At 45.4% G+C, this 20060-nt stretch overlaps 1 protein-coding gene and 1 long non-coding RNA gene across 2 annotated transcripts; one reads left to right on the top strand and one right to left on the bottom strand.

Annotated features, from left to right (window-relative positions):
* Nucleotides 1-970: 970 nt before the first annotated feature.
* Nucleotides 971-5292, bottom strand: LOC119390991 (thioredoxin-related transmembrane protein 2 homolog). The gene is made up of 2 exons (XM_037658696.2): nt 4845-5292; nt 971-4391 (listed from the first exon to the last, which is right to left on the bottom strand). The coding sequence occupies exons 1-2, from the start codon at nt 5199-5201 to the stop codon at nt 3846-3848; spliced, it is 903 nt and encodes a 300-aa protein (XP_037514624.1). The 5' UTR covers nt 5202-5292; the 3' UTR covers nt 971-3845.
* Nucleotides 5293-5323: 31 nt separating this feature from the next.
* On the top strand, nt 5324-18593 carry LOC119389160 (uncharacterized). Its single transcript, XR_005183037.2, has 3 exons — nt 5324-5624; nt 16167-16396; nt 17730-18593. It is a non-coding gene; the product is annotated as an uncharacterized LOC119389160 (long non-coding RNA).
* Nucleotides 18594-20060: the final 1467 nt, after the last annotated feature.

Genomic DNA, 20060 nt, shown 5'->3' with positions numbered 1-20060 from the left:
TGGAACGTAAACTACTCGCCGGATAGGCTTTACGTTTACGGCCCTATCTCGCAAATTCACCTTCGTTCGTGGCCACGCGCGATATCCCGCATCACGGAGACTCCAGCCACCAAGTCAAAGGAAGCCGAAGTGCGAGTGCCACTTACGATCATCATGTTTTAACCGGATTACCGAGGCCTAAAGGCCCTGACAGGCTGGAGAGGTGGCGCCATCTAGCGGGGCCAAGGTGAACCAGGCAAGCACAAAATTGGTATTGCAGAAACATCACGCATTCTGCTTACAATGTAAATGCCTTGCTGCAGCATAATTAGCAATGGGTTGCCTTTTCAATCACTTTTTCCCTCAAAAACACTAAGCGAAAACAAACCTGTCCATGACTGTGGTTGGACAAAGCGTCACAAGATGTCGACACCATTGTCCGGTAACCCGGTATTGCTACATCCCTTTGCTTATACCAGGATACTGCACATGCTAAAAACCTCTCATGATTTTGCCACAGCGGTAATTCAATATTATCTAAATTAAATGTAGCTTAAATGCAATTATCATCACCATTTAGTGGTTTGTGCAAACATAAGCAGTGATGCTACCGAGGACTTCTGATTTGGAGCAATTTTTGGAGCAACAAAATTTCCGTTTTGGAGCACTTTGGAGCAGCAAAATTTTCATCTTGGAGCACTTTGGAGCAGATAATTTTGCATCTGGGAGCACTCTGGAGCAGCGAATTTTACATCCTGGAGTGCACTACAGAAACATATTGCAATAACATTCAAGCACCGGAATATTACTATGGGGCTCTTATGAAGGCTAGAAATATTTCGATTCATTGCAAATCTCATGAAAAAAATCATCTCAGGAGAAATCCATACATGACTCGCTAATGAAAAAATAAGGGCTCATGCAGTTGAGTGTTCTGAATTAACCTCTTCAGCGATTATTTTCGACACTAGCAAATAAACAGAATACCAGATCAATAAAATTGCACTTTATGAAATAACACTCAAATACATCTATGTGGTTATCAGCAGACATTGTAGACAAACGCCGTGATGTACAGCAGTGCCTCAATGCCAAAGAGCCACACTGTCCCTAATGCATTCCCCTAAGAAAACTCCAAGGCGAAAGCCAGGTTCTTTTTCTTCTCGATCGACGGGTTGATCCTCCTCCTCCTTTTCTGCAAGCTATCTGCACCTCACCTGGTTTTGCGCTAGCTCCATGATCGGCGCACCGATTATGGAAGCAGTGTAAAGCGACGATGTCGTGATGGAGTCATCACGTGACATCACGATATATGACGTGATGATGACGCCATCACATGATGATTTTTTGCATCAATCGATTGACGCCGCCGACGGTCAATTTTCGTGTTTGATAAAGCATCTGATGCTTTCGCATTAATATTGCGTGTTGAACGTTAACAACCTCGCCTTACATACCAAACTGTCCTCCACCATGTCACCTCCTTGCCATGCGCGAAACAGCTTCGCTTATCATCCACTTCACAGAGTGAAATGGCTCCTCAACTTTTTTTAATGTTTATTGTGATAACAATTATACGGACGCTCTCCGCGGATTTTTGCCGTCGCCATTGCCGTAATTTTCTGTATAAAGACCAAATTAATAACATCACTACGCGCATTCTAGCCGCGAGTAAAATTCTAGCCCCTCGTAAGTCAATGGACGAGACAGATTTTGCGTCCCCTCCCCCTCTTAGGTGACTATGGGGGTCAATGTATGGGGCAGATTTTGCGCCCCCCCTTTTAGGTTATTGGGGGGGGGGCGGCCGCCCCCCCTGTGCGCACGCCTATGTCTGAGGAAAAGTGTGAACGCATTTCCACCGTTCGCGTGCTCCTCCATAAACGCGAAGCAAGGAAAATTCGATATTGTTCCATATATATACTGCTAGCGATCCCAGATTTCATTCCGCGATGTCCGGAAACAGAAGTGACAGACATTTTAGCAGCACACATGTAGAAGTTATTACTGAACATTGCTTTCCTTATGTGCCGTGCGACGCTTGAAACGAGCTATCAGCAGCGTTTCTAGAACAGACGACGTCCGCCGATGAATCCCCGTTGCACTTTCTCGCTACCGATAGGCCTAGACGTCACGAGCCTCTGCGGAGAGCGCGTTTTGCTGTCGAGCCGACTTGCAGAACAGAAGCTGCGTCGGCACCGTGCATGGCATCGTGGCTTATTTGGGACGCATGCGCGAGCGCTATTTATTCAGCGGAATAATTCTTGGTCCATGGTTGTGACTTTGGCAGTCCCAAGATCAAAGGTCCATTCGATTCACCCTGCACTACCTGAACTGGTTCATGATGGTGACGTCTGAGTTCCGTCGTCGTGCAGGGCATGTGCAGGGAACGTTTCAGAAGGTGCAGCAGCAACGAGATGCCAAAACGAATACCAGAGTGCAGATGTCGTGCAAGCCCTCTGCTACGGTCGGCTGTCTCGCGAACTGTGGAGGTTGTGATTCGTAAAAGTGGCCGCCGCTTACACTGCCTGGCATTTCAAACTACCGGAAAACATTCACTGAAGTATTCGTTGGGCGCCGTTAAAATAGCCACGAATGCAGTCGGCTGCGTCGTCTGCTGCGGGTACAGCCATCTTGTGCTGCACGGACTCGGCACTACCTCACGAGTAAGTGCAGGGAATTCGTGAACTGGTCTTGCACGACGGCTGCACTGTTTCGAAACGAATACCGCGGTGCCGACGCCGCCATGTTGAACTCGTGAAACGAATGCCAGAGTGCAGCGCCACCGTGAACCGGTTCACGAAGTGCAGGTGAAACGAATGGACCTCAAGCTGCACATGTTCTGACACGCCGGCCGTGCGATTGCCGGTGATAGACGCCCCCAAACCCGAGACTTTGGCGCAGTTTGGCGCAATTTTCGTCGATATTATCAGGATGGCGCAGTAAATACAATTTGGCGCACTTTGGCGCAGTTGGCGCAGGAGTGGAATCACTGCATAAGGGTATACGTTTACGTGCGTACGTAAACATTTATGTATGGCGAGCTAAAACTTTTCTAAAACATGCCTTCTGGTAACACGGTAAACGTAATCCGGTATTCCGGTAATGTTAAAAAGTATACGTACAAGCTAAAAGTCCCTATTGTTTGCCTTTTGTTGTCATATCATTATCATTCTCAGCCTACTTAGGGCCACTGCAGGAAAAAGGCCTCTCTCAATGATCTGTAGTTAACCCAATATTTGGCAAGCTGATTATACTAATTTTAATACACAGATACACAGAAATGCAATGATAGCAACTTCTTTTTTATATAGAAAATTGCCCTGAATAGAGAGAACAGATAGAGTTCTGGCAACATCAGATGAATGTCCAAGCAAAACTAAGCTTTACATTCCACGGTTCCTTCAACTAAAGTGTGCAAAAATGCAAATAATCTGTCATGCCATAATTTTTGAAGTAGCCTGCAGACTTTTATAGCTGGAGCAGTAACCTGTGCTACTATAACACAAATCCAGTGTTTCCTCCATATGCGGACCTCTGGGTAGCTGATGATGTAGCAATTTGTTGTACCAAAGAATGCTCATTTCAAACAGCAAGTACAGATGCCAGCATGCACGTCTAAAATGACGTCGAAAACAATACCTGAAGCAGTGGCTGACATCGTCTCACACCTAGCATCTGATATTCATGACTCGCTACCTCATCAACTCGCTACCTACTGACTAGCTTCTTGCATTCATTCTCTGGTACACAAAGCACTTATTAACCATGTGCATGGCACACACACTTCTTAGTGTGACTGTGGATGTTCTACGCTGCACGGAGAGCCAATGCAATTTGCAAGCAGCCGACAGGTCCGCTTTGAGAGCTCAGCTCTGCTTGCCTGCCACTTTCTTGCGGATTGGGTTCTGGCGGCACTCCTGGTGCAGATTATTGAGGTCGAAGGCAGCTGCCATGTTTTCCTCGGTGAATGCGAATGGCACCAGCTTGCCACTTTGAGCGTCTGGTCGCCGTGCCACCAGGTGACCGGCCCGGAAAAGCAGCACCGTGGGAAGCTGGCGGCTCAGCGCCGCCGTGCTGATGTGATGCTCGTGCGCCAAGTCTGGGAAGCGAGTCACGTCCAGCTTCGCAAAGCGCAGGTTGTCGAGCGCGTAGCGCGTCGCCAGCTGGGCAAACACCGGTGCCATCTGAACACAGGTGGGGCTCCACAGTGCATAGAAGGCGACAAGCCAGGTGACTCGCCGGTCGCCGCGCTGCACTTGCTCACGGAAGCTCTCTGCATCCAAGTACAAAACGGGGTCGGGCCCGCCGTAAGCCGGCGGCTCAGGTAGCACCAGCAGCTGCAGCAGGCACAGTGCACCGTACACCAGGCCTAGCCGTGGGTCCCAGTAGAAGAAGAGTAGCAGGCCAGCCACCTGTCGGAAGGATTCGACGGGAATTATTCGAGGTACAAATATCGCTGAAATTGACTCCCATCATGTTGCAACAATGCCTCTTCATGCAGGCAAACGATGCATTGGTGAAGGGTGGGGAAAGCTCCGAACGACTAAGCCGTTCAAGTGTTGCGAGCTGGGGGCTTCGTGGTCGCGCTGCTGTACTCGCCTGATGCACATCCATCATTAAGGCCCAGATAATGGATGTGTCCCGTGGTATGCACACGAAAAGTCCGGCGGCGAATGTAGCGGTGAGTTACACAAAGCTTCGGAAGAGGGGGAATGCAAAGTGATAATTTGCGCATACAGTGAATTAGAGGCGATTCGATTGCGAGTTAAGTGTCCCAAATGTTAAAGCGGGCCAAATGTGAACTCACAAGTCGGCGACCACGTCTAGGCGACCGAGCAACAATGAGAGCATCCTTGGCTACCTACCTTGGCATACATGCACGCCGTGCTCAGATACGGCACCAGGCGCACCACGCCCGTCTTGCGCGTTCGGAAGAGCACCACGACGGCCACGAACGTGAGGATCTCGGTCTCCCTGAAGTCCAGCTGGCAATCGCCGCCCGGGAACAGCACATCGCAGAACGGCCGCACTAACCGAAGCACGGGGAAGCATGCCGCCAGAAGCAGGTTCACCAGGTAATGCGGGTGCAGCAGACGCCGCAGCTCGGCAACCGTCACAAGCGCCATGGCTACCGTACTGCTGAGCTCACAGGCGGTGCAGACCCGTTTTGCTTCTCGGCGCCAAGGACAGCCTTCGAGATTTCCACAGAGAGGTACGTACATGTACTACTACGGTCTACAGTACGCTTGCAACGACCGCTGTTCGACCTGGCTGGAACAACGACCGCAAGTAGAGTGGTGACTATACCACAGAACACTTATACGCTTATACTACCATTTACAGAAGGGAAACTGTACCTTTGACAGTGCAACGGAAATAAGGGTAGCGGTGGCGTTGTGAACTAAAGTATCCGACCAAGGGATGGCGCTGCAAAAACTATCATCATCATTGCGTTGAGGCAATATGGCTGCCGCCTTGCTGGCGGGTGCGGGTGGTCGCGGTGCGCGTGCGTTGGTTCTGGGCGTTTATTGACTCCTGTCCGGGGGTTGTATTCGCGCGCGCGGCAGCCTATCGTTACTACAAATATTTCCGTTACGTCGCCAGGTGACCGAAAGGCCTCAACTGGCAAAAAACACGCCAAGCAAGTAAGCTTACATTGTTTATTGGCAATCGTGAATGTAGCAGTATACATGTAAATAAGCAGCACTGTCAGTTACAGAGTTGAACAATACATACAAGAAACAGAAATATCCATCTGCTTAACAAAATTGCCAGCTGAAACTGAGCAACTCTGTCTCTTGGCTCGTTCAGCGTACCTCTTATAGTACGCAGAACGAAGCGTCAGACGATACTATTTACGATGGGTGTCCCTTGCACAGTACTTGCGTACAGTGCTGCCTGTCCTCTTTCTCACTTACACATGCGCGTTTGACGATTTGAGCGGTAATAAACAAACAGCATCACAGCTCGCAAAAGATGCAGTGCCAGTAAGATTAGCTTCAGCCCGACGTACTATTTTGACAACACATTGGCGAGAGCCACTCGGCGCTGAAAAAAAAAAAAAAGTGAAACCACACTGTTGTGCTAGCTATTCCTGTACATAACGTGTTCTCGTTATTGTGCTCAATATCCTTGTGTTCGTGCCTGCGCGCCGATCTTTTTACGATGAATTCCGACCATTTAGCTCAACTTTCAGTTCAGCTAAGCTCGTGTGTTCTGGGAAAACACCATTTACGGTATCACGTTGAAAAGGAAACTTGGTTCATGTTTCAAAAGAGGTTGCAGTGACAAACACTTCAGTTGAGTAACTGTTGGCGAATATGGAAAGCCTTAGCCTGAATCCAACATTTCAGCAAGTGAACATTCCTGTAAAGGTTGTCACGGAAGACAAGTTTCGAGAAGTGAGCTACCCTTGCTCGCCCACTGTTTATCAACTGACGTATGTGATAGCGGATGCCTGCGCGTGTTCCTGAAAGCACTCATTTATAAATAAAAAAGAATGATGCACCAGTGGACAGCACCGACAATAGACTGCACATGATGTGTGCGCGCACAATAGAGACATTTGGAACAGTACTATACTAGACAGCTAGGAAGTGCTGGAAGTAATAGTAGCAATGTTGGAAAAATAGGCAGTGAGTAATCATTTCTGTCAAATGTGTATAATTAGCTTCTTTGTTTAATTGCTATGTTTCGCACTGAAAAATAAATAAATTAGTCCATTTTTTTCTGGTGCCAATGGTGCATAGTCGTGAAAGACACTGCTTAAATGATGGACGATTGCAGAAGCTGAATTTACATTTTCATTCTTCACTACCTCCTAATTGTCTGTCTCACTCTTAACACGGGTGTCACACAAAACTAATAAGGCGGCAATAGGGGCTAGATGGCATTCTTCATGCTTGTGATGCGCTGCAGGTAGACACGGACCAGAAAAAACGAGGACAGCACAAGGTGTTGCGCATCACCCTGTGTTGTTCTCGTTTTTTCTGGTCCATGTCTACCTGCAGCGCATCACAAGCATGAACACAAAACTAGCCTTTTTTGGATATATAGCTCACGCCAATATCAAAGAAATAGCAGTTATTACACATTCAAATCTTTAACATGCACAAACACTGGCCAACTCTATTGAACTCTGATTGTATCTATTGAGTGCACTCATTTATTTTTCTGTTAAAAATAAACATACTTTTAAAAACTCCGTGTCATGTGTCAGGTCTGTTATCTAGAACAAATATTATTTGCTACTTGTCTGTGGTTCCACTTCACATACAAAACAAACTGCTTGCACAAATGCAACGGTGCTGTACCCTCTTTTCTGGATGTGTCTGTTTACATATCATCCCATTAATGTATTGGCGAAGTTCATTGAATAAAACTAAAGACTAAATTTTCAAATGCTTTACAAATTCAACAGCCTGTTTCATAGAACACTGCCCAAAATGTCCTTATGCACATGCTTCTATTCTCCTACTCCCATCATCAAAGGTTATTTATTCCAGAGTAGCGACCCGGAAACTATTCTCCAGGTGACCACTACACGAAATGCCTTGTTTAACGAAGGCACGAGTGTTTGCACAGTTTTCTATTTTAGAACCTTCACAATGTCCCTCCCTACAAGCAATCGGTACACATAACTCTTTGTTTCAGCACTACTGTAGCTTTCCCTGCCATTGCTTTGCAACAGCCTCCACAATTGCAGCGAACTATATTCACTGGGAAAAACAAATGCTGCTAAATATGCACTACTACTGGCCCACTTGCTACCAAGTTACATGTGATACTCTATGCAAAGTTTCACACGTAGGTTAAAGTACAGTGTGCACCCCATCACATGCACTATCCAAGAAATTTGAAGCCAGCACATTTCCTCTAAACTGTATAATTCATGAAGCAATAACTTGTGGACCCAATTTTGTACTGCTTCAACATACCGTACACTATCACTGCTTTTCAGTATAAGGCTTGCATTTGTCCGCCTGGTAAACTTTGGTGGTGGATAGGCGACTCTTGAGCTTCTTATGACTTGTGTGGGTAGCTTGGAAACCAATGATCTCTCTTTTGTCCAATTTTCTGAGAAGAAAAAAAATTGAGTCATGAGAAAAAGCAAGAAAGAAATGATGAAAAAAAAAATTGGTTCAATAAGTAAAGTGTCCACAACCATACCTTGTGAGGATTTGGGACGACGAATTTACTTTCAGTAGTGGAACATCCTCTGCTGACTTGAGGTAGGTTCAGAGATAAAGCATCCGAGCGTGTGCTGATATGAGCAGTTTCTTGGAGGCTGTGGTTGGGTTGGAAGAGGAAAAAATAATGATTACTATGGTAGAAGCGTGAGTGGATTGTGATTCATGTCTGAGAAGAATGTATATGAGAGCACTGCATGAGAAAAATAGTGTCCACATAACATTGCTTTCTTTGTGAATTTGTTTTAGTGGTGACCTTCAGGCTTCAGTGGACCATGTCTGACCAAGCCTCAATTAGAGGATACTAAGTTAGTTAATTTCCCAACTCTATAAACTACATGGTATGTGCAAATGTAATATGTATGATTGTAAACTTACGAAAATGTATAAATGCATATACATACTGTAAGTTCACTTGGCTCTACCATGCATTGGACTTATGAGCATTTATCTCAGAAGACTAATTTGTGCAGAAATAGGTAAAACTTATGCTGTGATCTGTGTTACAAAGTTTAGCAGTAACGATATCTTTGCAAAAGTGAGAACGAAGTAAATAATCTTAGAAAATGTCATTGTAATCCACAAGCGGTGCATCCGATCAGCTGGACGAGTCGTAAAACCCTTTGAAATAACAAAAACCGTAGCGCATGCAAAAAAAAAAGCTATGTTCAAATGCAAAGCAGTGCATTTTCACTCACCGGTGCGCACACCCACATGGTGCATGGTTATTCCGTTTTCGTAGGTAGTCTCCGAGCTCCTTGCTGGCATTGAATTTTCACGCTGGCAGCCGGTGAAGCGCCGCAGCTGACGTGATTCACAGGCTTTAGACACGTTCGCTTTGTGGCAGCGGCATGTAAAATTTGGCGCACAAACTCGCATTGCTATATCAAAACTGATTTAAAACGGAGCTGCGTAACGCCGATCAAAGCAAACGACCGCATACGACCGCGGTACAATTTGAATGAAATAACCGACCGAAGCGCAATCGATGACAATGGGCTGCTGCTTTTCGAGCGTCAATGTAATCTCAATACTTGTCCTCAAACAATCAAGCTCTTGTATTAACTCTAGAAGTAACATAAAAACTGGTCCCTACTAGCTGTATGCAAAATGACACGGTAACTAAGCTTTTAACAATCTTCTGATACATTCTGAAATAAAATTTTTGGCCGCGTTGAGCGCCCCTAACACGGAAAATGCGAACTAACTTATCCGACCGCTAAAAGAGGAGTCAGTAGCTCCACTCTCCGCGCATATCGATGGAACTCGCCGCGGTTGATTTTTTCGCCCTCTGCGGCGATCGCTGGAACTTGAGACTTTCCGGGGCCTACTATACTATAGTGGTGACCTAGAATAGGGGGAGTGTCCAAAGCGCCGCGCGAATGGCGCGAATACATGGGAGGAGCGAGGGCCTTTTGCGGTGAACTTCCGCGCCGCGGCGCTGCCGTGCCGGACCCGGCAGTAAAATTAAAAATAGAAGCGTGGGTAGAACAAAATGATATTTTGGGAGAACTTCAGAATGGATTTCGAATTGACAGGCGGTTAGACGATAATCTGTTTGTTCTTACCCAGTGTATAGAAATATTGAAAATAGAAAACAGGCCCTTATACGTAGCTTATCTAGATATTACCGGGGCGTATGACAACGTTAATCAGGAAATTTTGTGGGATATACTGAAAGAAGTGGGCATAGGTGACGACTGTATACAGATTTTGAGGGAAATATGCCGAGAAAATACAGTTTGTATAGAATGGGAAGGAATAAGTAGCAAGGACAGCGTTGAAATTAGCAAGGGGCTGAGACAGGGATGTCCTTTGTCCCCGCTGTTATTCATGCTGAACATGGTGAGGATGGAAAAAGCGCTAGAAGGTAGCAACATTGGATTTAATTTGTCACACAAGCAGGTCGGCACGATGGTTGAGCAGAAGCTTCCAGGTCTATTTTATGCTGATGATATTGTCCTATTTGCGGACAGTCAAGATGATATACAGCGACTGGCAGATATATGCGGAAGGGAATGTGAGGCTCTAGGAGGATTTAGTGCAACAAAATGTGGATTGATGGTATTCAATGATCACGAAGACCATGTGGTCTTTATACAGGGCCAAAAAATACCGAGGGTAAGCGAGTACAAGTACCTCGGAGTATGGGTAAATGAGGGGGATAGATATATGGAGGTACAAGAGAAAGCATCGGTAGCAAAGGGAAAGAGGAATGCTGCAATTATGAAGCACAGAGCTTTATGGGGATACAATAGGTACGAGGTGCTTCGAGGGCTGTGGAAGGGTGTGATGGTCCCGGGGCTTACATTTGGGAACTCAGTAGTGTGCATGAAGTCAGAGGTACAATCAGGAATGGATGTAAATCAAAGGACGGTGGGCCGCCTCGCGTTGGGCGCTCACGGGAAGACGACAAATGAGGCTGTAAAGGGTGATATGGGATGGACAGGCTTTGAAGTGAGGGAAGCTCAGAGCAAAATGAGATTCGAAGAGAGGCTGAGGAAAATGAAGAACAGTAGATGGGCAGAGAAGGTTTTCAGGTATTTGTATAGAAAAAGCGTTGACACGCAGTGGAGAAAAAGAACTAGGAGGCTCACCAGTAAATATACGGCTAGCAGTGCGGGCGATATGGCAACAAGGAGCATTAAGCGGAAGGTCAGAGAGGCGGAGAGGACTTATTGGATGGCAGCGATGGAAAAGAAGCCGGCTCTGAGTAACTACCGAAAGGGAAAAAACGAAATAAGGAGGGAAAGGTTTTATGATAATTCAAGGGGAAGCGCTTTACTGTTTGAAGCAAGGTCGGGCTGCCTTAGAACGCTGGCCGACTGCCGACGTTTGGCTGATCACTGGCAAATAGCCGGCAGCCGACTTCACTGGCCACCAGGCATCCGAAAAGGGTCGGCCGGAGGTGCGCTGCCAGCTACGTCGGCACTAGATCTGCTGCACGAATCATTTATGTTTCTTGTACAGTCACTTCACGCAATACTAATTTTAGTGTATCTGAGACTAACGAACCGGCCGCGAGAGTACGATGAGCGTGGCATGTAAATCATGCCCTACATGACAGGCATGCCATGATTGTCATGTTGCCACCTGTCACTTATGTTCGTCGTACAGTCACGTCGCGCGATACTAATTTTCATTTATATCAAACTAACGAACCGGTCGCGAGCGCACCATGAGCGTGGCATGTAAATCATGCCCCAGTGGACATGCATGTGACGATTCTCGTGTTAACACCTATCATTTATGTTCATCGTACAGTCACTTCACGCAATACCAATTTTGATGTATCTCAAGCTAACGAACCGGCCATGGGAGTAAAATGAGTGTGGCATGTAAATCATGCCCTAAATGACAGCCATATCATGATTTTCATGTTACCACCAGTCATTTATGTTCCTTATACAGTCTCGTCACGCAGTATGAAATTTGGTACATGTCAAGCTAGCGAAACGGCTGCGAATGCATCATGAGCATGGCAGGTATGACATGCCGAACATGACGTGCATGTCATGATTTTAATGTTATCACCTGTCCTTTATGTTCATCATACTGAATTGTTTTGTCATACCAGTTTTGGTATATATATTCATTTATTTAAACAGTCGCGAGACTCCGAGACTATGTCATGTTAATCATGCTTTACATGACATGCGTGTCATGATTTGCATGTTAGGATCTGTCACTTATCTACGTCATAGAGTCCTGTCACGCCATACCAATTTTCGTATATATCAAGTTAACGAAACGGCCGAAAGAGCATCCAAGACTGTGGCATGTAAATTATGCCGATCATGACATACACGTCATGATTGTGATGTTATTACCTGTCATTTATGTTTGTCATACGGTCATGTTATGCCATAGCGATTTCGGTATACATCCCAATAACGGAACGGCCAGGAGAGCACAAGGTCGTAGACAGACAGACAGACAGACAGACAGACAGACAGACAGACAGACAGACAGACAGACAGACAGACAGACAGACAGACAGACAGACAGACAGACAGACAGATAGATAGATAGATAGATAGATAGATAGATAGATAGATAGATAGATAGATAGATAGATAGATAGATAGATAGATAGATAGATAGATAGATAGATAGATAGATAGATAGATAGATAGCCACGCTCAAAGTCGCGGGAGTTCGCTAAGAATTGCTTTGCATTTAATAATGTTCATTAAGAGGTTGCACTGAAAGGCTGTCTTTTGGCAGCTGTAGGTGCTACATATGCTTTCCTAGATGTTTTGACCTGTTATAGGTGCCGCCTGTCTGTCGGTACCAGTGGATTGCTGAAGCAAAAGGATTCTTCCCGGTACCCTGCAATAAGTGGCACAACTGGCTGCAGCATTCGACATGATAAAAGTGTGCAAGCTCATGTGCGAGGCATAAGTGCTAGTATAATGCATTGGTCATGACTATATGTTTAAACTCTATGACACGGAAAAGATGTGTGTCCTAATACTTTCGTGCGCAAAACTTGAAACGTTCATTCTCTTTCAGCATGACCAAATGAAAGCATAATGCTTTCAAACCTAGGTTCAGGTTATAGTATATTGTCAAGTACTCATTGGCTTATTTTAGGAACATGAAGGTTCATAAACAGGCTCCTGTCTAACTTCATTTCAAGTCTCTTCAATGAACCTCCATCCATCAATCAGGTTAATGTTGTATCCACTAGGCCCAGTTTCTCCCACTGTTTCCTCATGGCTGGCACCACTTTGAGGCAGTGTGTTCGACTTCACTGGCTGCCCTGTGAACCCAGTTCAGGTGACCATGCTTCCTCATAGTGTGCAAGAAAAAAATTTGGATGTTATATTAATAACATCACCATAATATCAGAACCAGAGTGTCGGAACGGAACGGAAACCGAAAACGAAAAACGAAAAAAATGATATTTTTGACCGGAACGAAAACGTAACCGAAACTTTATCGATTATTTCGTTCCGGAGCGAAACCGAAATTTTTTCAATCGTTTTTCGGTTCACGAGAAAACTTCGCAGTCCGGAACAACTAACCACATGCAATGTGAGCATATCTCTGAATACAGTATTAGTGCATACCTCAGGCAGGAATTCCAAAGCAAATATACGTTCAAATCGTGCTAAAAACGAAAACAGTGGCAACCAGAGATATTTATATTAACGGCTTTTGTGTGCCTGTCACGCAGGCCAAAGTGAAGAGGGCGTTGTCGCCGCTGAAGTTTGTTACAGTTAAAGCTGTTATGAGACCACAACAGCTGATTTTGGCGCCATAGTTGTCCGCCGCCGTCAGTGTTCACTATCGCGTGATATAAGAAAAAATTAAATGAGAAATTTATAGGATTGGATGGGAGTTTAACCCGCGCCCTCTGCGTGGCAGTCGGGTCTTCCACCCCAGTGCCGCGCTGGTGCTTGTAACTCCTTCGGAAAAATACTCTATACAGGCGTTATGTCGGGCAGTGAATCGTGTTAACATATGTAATATAACGTGGCAGAAGAGTAAAATAACAACCAGTCATCACACAATGCTAATGGCGCAAAGAGTGTGTAGTTTAATGCTTGCCGCCAGTGTTGCGGAGTTGTCCCACCAGAATTGGAATGACTCCGGAATCATTCCACATTTTCGCGACCCCGGGAACGAAATGGGGACAACACTTGAAGGAATGGAATGGGAATGGAATTACGTCTTTTTCCGAAAATAGAGCACGTTTTGGTCTACGTGCTGTTTTTGAAACTTTTTTTTATTATTATTAAATGGATTAAAGGAGAGGTTGGTGCCTATACATGGCTCCGGCTACTCCTCTTCAACAAACATTAGTAAGTCAGAGCCTCGAAATTAACAATAAAGCATCATTGCTAAAATGGCTTGGCTGATTACAAGCACGGTACATTTATAAGCAACGCACCTGCTACAAAACGATGCATAAGTTAGTGTACAAACAAATGCATGATCCCAGCAGATATCGAAGGGAGAAACAAATTACCCCTGCGCGCTGGTTCCCATTGATACCCCCACACTAAAGTGGCGAATACTCTATGCACAGCCTGATCTTTATCTCACGAGTAGTTTAGTACCTCACACACGTAAATAACCTTTGCTACAAGGAAGGCATTACATACCTGCGCACAGGCTAGCACAGAAAGTTCTCCTCACCCCATCCATGCTTGCGAGGCGCGCTTGACAACCGCGAGTGCTGACGAGCAGTGCGGCCCAGTGTTCCGTATTCGATGCAAAGGCACAAGGTGCCCGAGCGGTGCGCTGTTCCAACTAATACCAGCAGATCTACAGGGTTTTGTTCCCCATTAACCAAATCTTAGTTTCTCCATATTCACGACCGCTCTAGACGTGTGACAAAACTGCGTAGTCTTCTTGAATACTACTTTTGTCAGCATAAAAATACGCTATGTCGTCATTTTAGCATTAACACATTTAAGCTTAAACAATATTAAAACACCACCATTCGTTCGAACATGCTCACCATGCAAATACTATAAGTAGCGGGAGAACTGTCCCTCAGTGGGAATTACTAGGATGGTTGTGCTGCACGAGATATGCCGCCAAGCTACTATCCCTCGACCTTGGTAACGGGTTTTGCGTACTTTTGCAGTTCTTAATGCATCTGATGCAGTTCTTGTAGTTCTTAATGCATCTGATTCTTAACTCGATAAAGCTATCAAGATGCCTTTCCTACGTTGAAGAATTGCAGGAATGGAATTGAACTGCCCGGCCATTCCCAGAGTCCGAATGGGCTAAGTTTTTTCATTTCGAGGAATTGAAAGGAATGGAATTGCGGCAAGTTCTAATTCCCCGGAATGGAATTGGAATGGAATGGAGGCGTCGATTCCGCAACACTACTTCCCACCCACTGCAAATTGCTCAGCCATAATTCTTCATCACCATCAGCCACAGCACAAAGTGCACATAATGTCTTACAGATGTTTAGCGGGTACCACGATTCTCCGAAGAATGACGAAAAATGGCCTAGCGGGAACTTCGTTACTTAAGAAAAATTGTGATTATTTATGGCGTGGTGTGTACATTGCATGCGTACTTGTATTAGTTGCCCCAAAAGACTCTACAACGGGCTCTACAAAGTCCGCTCTTCCAGCTTTCGCTGTGACTGTGATGCGTGTTCCGCGCAGGCCTGGCGATCTTTTTATCAGAACAGCGGTCTCGCCCATCGGAGAGTACGCTCAATGACGTGCTGCTTATGAGATCGCGCTCACTCCCTTGGCACAAAGCATTGAGCCCACTAAACAAATTCATGTTCGTCTTTTGAGAAAATAAATACTACGACTTTGAAATTAATACTGGTTTGTGCTGGTTGGTGGGAATTCGTGGTACGTACAGTTACTTCCGCTCCTCTGAACAACGTGTTTCGCCCTTGTCTCGCTTTCTAAAAAGGAGGGAAAGTAACTGCATCACAAATCCAATGTTTTTTTATGATTAGCTTAACTTCAAATTTTTGCATACAAAAAAAAAAAAACCGTTACGAACCGTTACGGAACATTTTTTTTTCGTTCCGGAACAGAAAATGAACGGAACTTTTTGCGGTGGAACGAAACTAAAACCGAAACGAAAAACATTTCGTTCCGACACCCTGATCAGAACTGTTGTGTTGTACATGGAAAAGTAGGTAATAATAGTTGCAAAGTGGGCAAGGTACTGGTTCATTTTGAAAAAGCAGTTAGACTAGGAGGTCAAGATAAACAAAACGGTTTGTCTAGTGTCAACTTTTTTCCCTTATTGCTAGCTCTAAACATTATTCCAAAGATTACACGTGCGGTAACGCTTTGAGTAACCCCGCTGCACTCAATAATTAACTGCCTGGAAACTTTGCATAGTGATTGTCACAGCACACAGGGTGCATTATTTCTGCTAACAGTAGTCTGAAGTTCATAGCGTTTATACAATGAAATATGTTGAGCTCATCAGTTTTTCCATTCACGTTTCATGCTGTTATGATTGATGTTTCATTTATGTCAACCTCATTGCTATATTTAGGAGTTCAAGTGAGCCTCACTACAAAAGGAAAAAAAAAGATGAGGGCCTGCATTAATATTGACGATGTGCCACTGACATCCACCCCATAAAAGCGACAGCGGCAAATCCCTCCTGAGAACAGCTATGTCGCCTCACCTAGTTTATCACCTGTTGGGCCAATATGGACACCACTGGCTCCACATATCATCCATACGAGTCAGCTTAGACCCCGGACTGGGTGAGGATGACGGGTAAGCGGGCTTTGATTAATTTACATTAGCCCTAGTGTCGCATAGACGAAGATTGAAAATTGAAAGAAAGAACAAAAGAAATTAAATCTGCTGATGTCCTCGAACATATAGCGCTGTGAGTGACTGCTACTGAAAGCCTACAAATTGCCATGCATAAACACATGTTCCACACGACCTGGCTTCAGGTTTTCTCACCGTGACATTACACTGTTTCCTGCAGTTGAAAACATGTGCTCACTGGACTACCCTTATTTATATATCTTATTTACATGAAACGTGTACCGCCAGTTACGGCAAAGCAAAGGAAAAATTAGGGGCTCTACGGTTCAGTGACAGCTTTATTACACGCTTGTTCGGAAGGTTTCTTTTTTTCAGCTTTTATGGGCGTGCAGGCATGTTGATAGAAGAGCCGCCATTCCAGTCAGCAGTGGCACTCCTATCCTCCTAACAGCTAATAGAGGGTGGTACGGTAGCTATTCTTTTTTTTTTTTCGCCATATGATCGCGTAACATGGCTTATCTGACAACGGTAATGTTGTGTTTCGTTTTAATGAGTGCCCCGGGTCCAAAAATCTTCGGGCGCCCGTTCACAGCAGCGTTTTAACTGCGCAATGGAACGATGGGAGTTCCTGAAAGAGTGGTGCGCTGCAGCAGTGGCGGCTGCACAGCGTGAACAAATTTTCACATGTGAAACCAATCGCCGAGGGTTTCACGGCGCTTGAGGCATGCACGACCAAACTACGCAAGAAGTCCGTGCCATCGTTTCGGAAGCGAAGTTGTAAAGGGCTTGACAATGGAAAGTGACATAATCTCCTTATAAACATGCACTCGCTTTTAACCACGATATCGGTGAAAGTATTAACGAAAGGCCTGCTGTAACGACGTTAGTGTTAGTTTTAGCCACCCCGCCCTAACCATGTGGTACCATTGGCCTTTGTCGCGTTTTAGATATTCGTCCTGTCGAATTATTCGAAACTTTGACTACTAGCTATTCGACAGTCGAATCAAATTATTCGATTCGAATTCAAAACTCGAATACTCGCACACCCTTAAGACTTTCCCAACATAAGTTTGCTTACAGTCTATTCACATAATGCATAGATATATGCATAGATATGCATGCATAGAACAGAGCCCTTGCACTCATATTGCAAGATTCAGATGGCACTAAAAAAATAAATGGAAGCAGGTGGTTGTATGGCATTGGTGCATGCTTGGATGGTAGCAATATTGTCTACAGGAGCATGGCAATTGCACTAATAAATGACTGCACAGCCTTTTTTGTGTATTTTCATTCATTAATGAGGATTCACATTTTGCACATTCTTTTTCAGACGGTGTGGATACGGAAGCCGCTCAGCCTTCGAGTTATTACATCACCTTTCATACATGTCTGATGGTTCTCTTGAACCTCTGCCACACATGCCTCTCCACTACCTGCACTGTGAAGCTTTGGCACTCCGAGACTCGCATCGCAGCAAGAGTCGAGTGCCCTAACACACACGCGTACACATGGTGATGTCAACCTCTCGTTGGCGACAAGCCAAAGGGGAACATTGACTTGGCCACAGCATTGCTGTTTTCTGGATCTAGTGTTGCCTCCAGCCTACGAATGATGCGTTTCATGGGTCTCCCAAGTAATCATTGAGCAATCCTTCTGAAGTAAGGAAGTTGTTGGGATAGTTGCCTCATAAATTTAGAAGAACTTATAAACTGTGCGAAGAAGACGACACGTTAGAAACATAACACGCACACACTTGAACACCAGACTTTCAAGTGTGTTTATTTCTTGAAGGTAGAACATTTATAAGAGTTGACAGACAGCAATTGCACCGATAATCTAACAACAGGCTGCGAAAATGTGGCAAGACCACGCGCGTGTTACAGTCCCAGAAGGGTCATTATGTGACCATTTAAGAAATTTAGTTCCTTTTTTGTCTTTTTTTTTGCCATGAGGGAAGCCTGAATGACCTCTGTTTCTGTTCTTGTTTTTGCCTTAGAAAGGGATTTAGTTTTTTCCAGCTGAGGAAAACAGCTCATGCTGTCTCAGTTCTTGCATTGTAAGGCAAGATTACTGCCCGAGCCAGTGCGCATGGATGGCTTGTGTTCCTGCGCGCGTTCATTGAAGCAGCGGCCAGTTTGACCAATATACGACCGACCACAGGGCAAAGGAATTTAATAAATAACATTTGACATGCGTTTTATGTACTCATTATTGTGGTCCTTTGTGCAGGAGCCTTGCTAGTTTTTTCTTTAGTCAGCAGAGGGCACACTTTTTAAATTTACATGGCACTAAAAACATGACGCAAATTCCGCGCATTTCTGCTGCCATTCTGATGTTGTGTGATAGGCAATGCAAATATGGCATAACTTAAGGTGGTTGTTAAATCAAGGGTTGCTGTTTCCTTTCTGTAGATTTTATTTTCTGAAGTAGGCTTTCAGAAGTGCTGCGGATTAGGTGATCTGGGTAACCGGTGGACAGCAGGTACTCAACCTGACTGTTGAAACTGGCCACAACCGTGTGTGCACAGGATTTGTGTAGGGCTGAGAGGAAGCTAAACATGATGCCTTGTTTCATGAGTTAGGAGTGTGCGCTCTTGTAAGGCAACAGACTTTTGTTAGACCTTGGGTTGTATGACGAGCAAACGAGGGTGTCGGTGAAATGCAGTTTAAAATCTAGAAACTGGGGTGCAGTTGATCTTGGTCAACAAACTTCGAAGTACGCAACACGGAGCACAGCTATGTTTAGACACGAGGTGGAACTACGGGTGCTTTGTGATGCATCCTTGTGAGCAGAGGTACTCCTCCTCGCTGAAGTTGTCGAGTACCACGCAATGTCCGCAGTCGTACCTGACAGGGGCGTAGCCAATGGGGGGGTTGGGGGGGTTCAAACCCCCCCCGAAATTTTTCAGTTTTGCTAGCGTATATATACACGCACACTACAAACGCACGCACAAACATACATAAAGTATGGTCGAACCCCCCCCGAAAAAAATTTCTGGCTACGCCCCTGGTACCTGAAACAGCACTAAACAAGCGCTCAAAAATTTCATGTTGGGCTGCGTTCATAAGATAGTGCACGCAGTACATAGCTGCTGGAGGAGCCTTTTTGAGTAAGGTATCGTCGATTGGGAGCTGCGCATGACAAGGTAACAGGGATCATTCGGTCCAGGTGGGGTCCGATTAAGCTCTAATTCCTTGATCAAAATTTAATTCCTTGAAGCATAGCTTTCTTGCGGTGTCAATCGTAATAAATAAGTTCTATCCTGGTCAGCGGCGGATCCAGAGGGGGGGGGGGCGGTAAGGGCGATCGCACCCCCATAGCTTGTGTCAGCCCCCCCCTCCCCTGCCTGCAGTGCCTGTCGCCTACCTCCTTTATCAAGTTGCTTCGGCTTCCATTACGCCAAAGGGGGAAGGAGAATCTTGTCCACGCCCTCTACCTCTACTTTCCTCATCCCTACCCTACCACTCCAACCCCCCCCCCCCCCAACCGGTCACGTGAAGGAACCCCCCCCCCCCAAAGTTGGCACCTGGATCCGCCCCTGATCCGGCTGAGTTGGTGTCGTTTGACGTACAATACAGGTGTCGCAAGGCGAGCTTTTTTAATCGCGACTGGCTTAATTGACGGTTGGGGTCCCTATCGCGTCTCGAATGCGATCGAAAGT

This window comes from Rhipicephalus sanguineus, chromosome 4, assembly GCF_013339695.2.
Source record: "Rhipicephalus sanguineus isolate Rsan-2018 chromosome 4, BIME_Rsan_1.4, whole genome shotgun sequence".
In the NCBI taxonomy this organism is placed as follows: Eukaryota; Metazoa; Arthropoda; class Arachnida; order Ixodida; family Ixodidae; genus Rhipicephalus; species Rhipicephalus sanguineus.
Note: the sequence above shows the minus strand (reverse complement) of the source record. Positions and strands in the feature narration are given on the sequence as shown.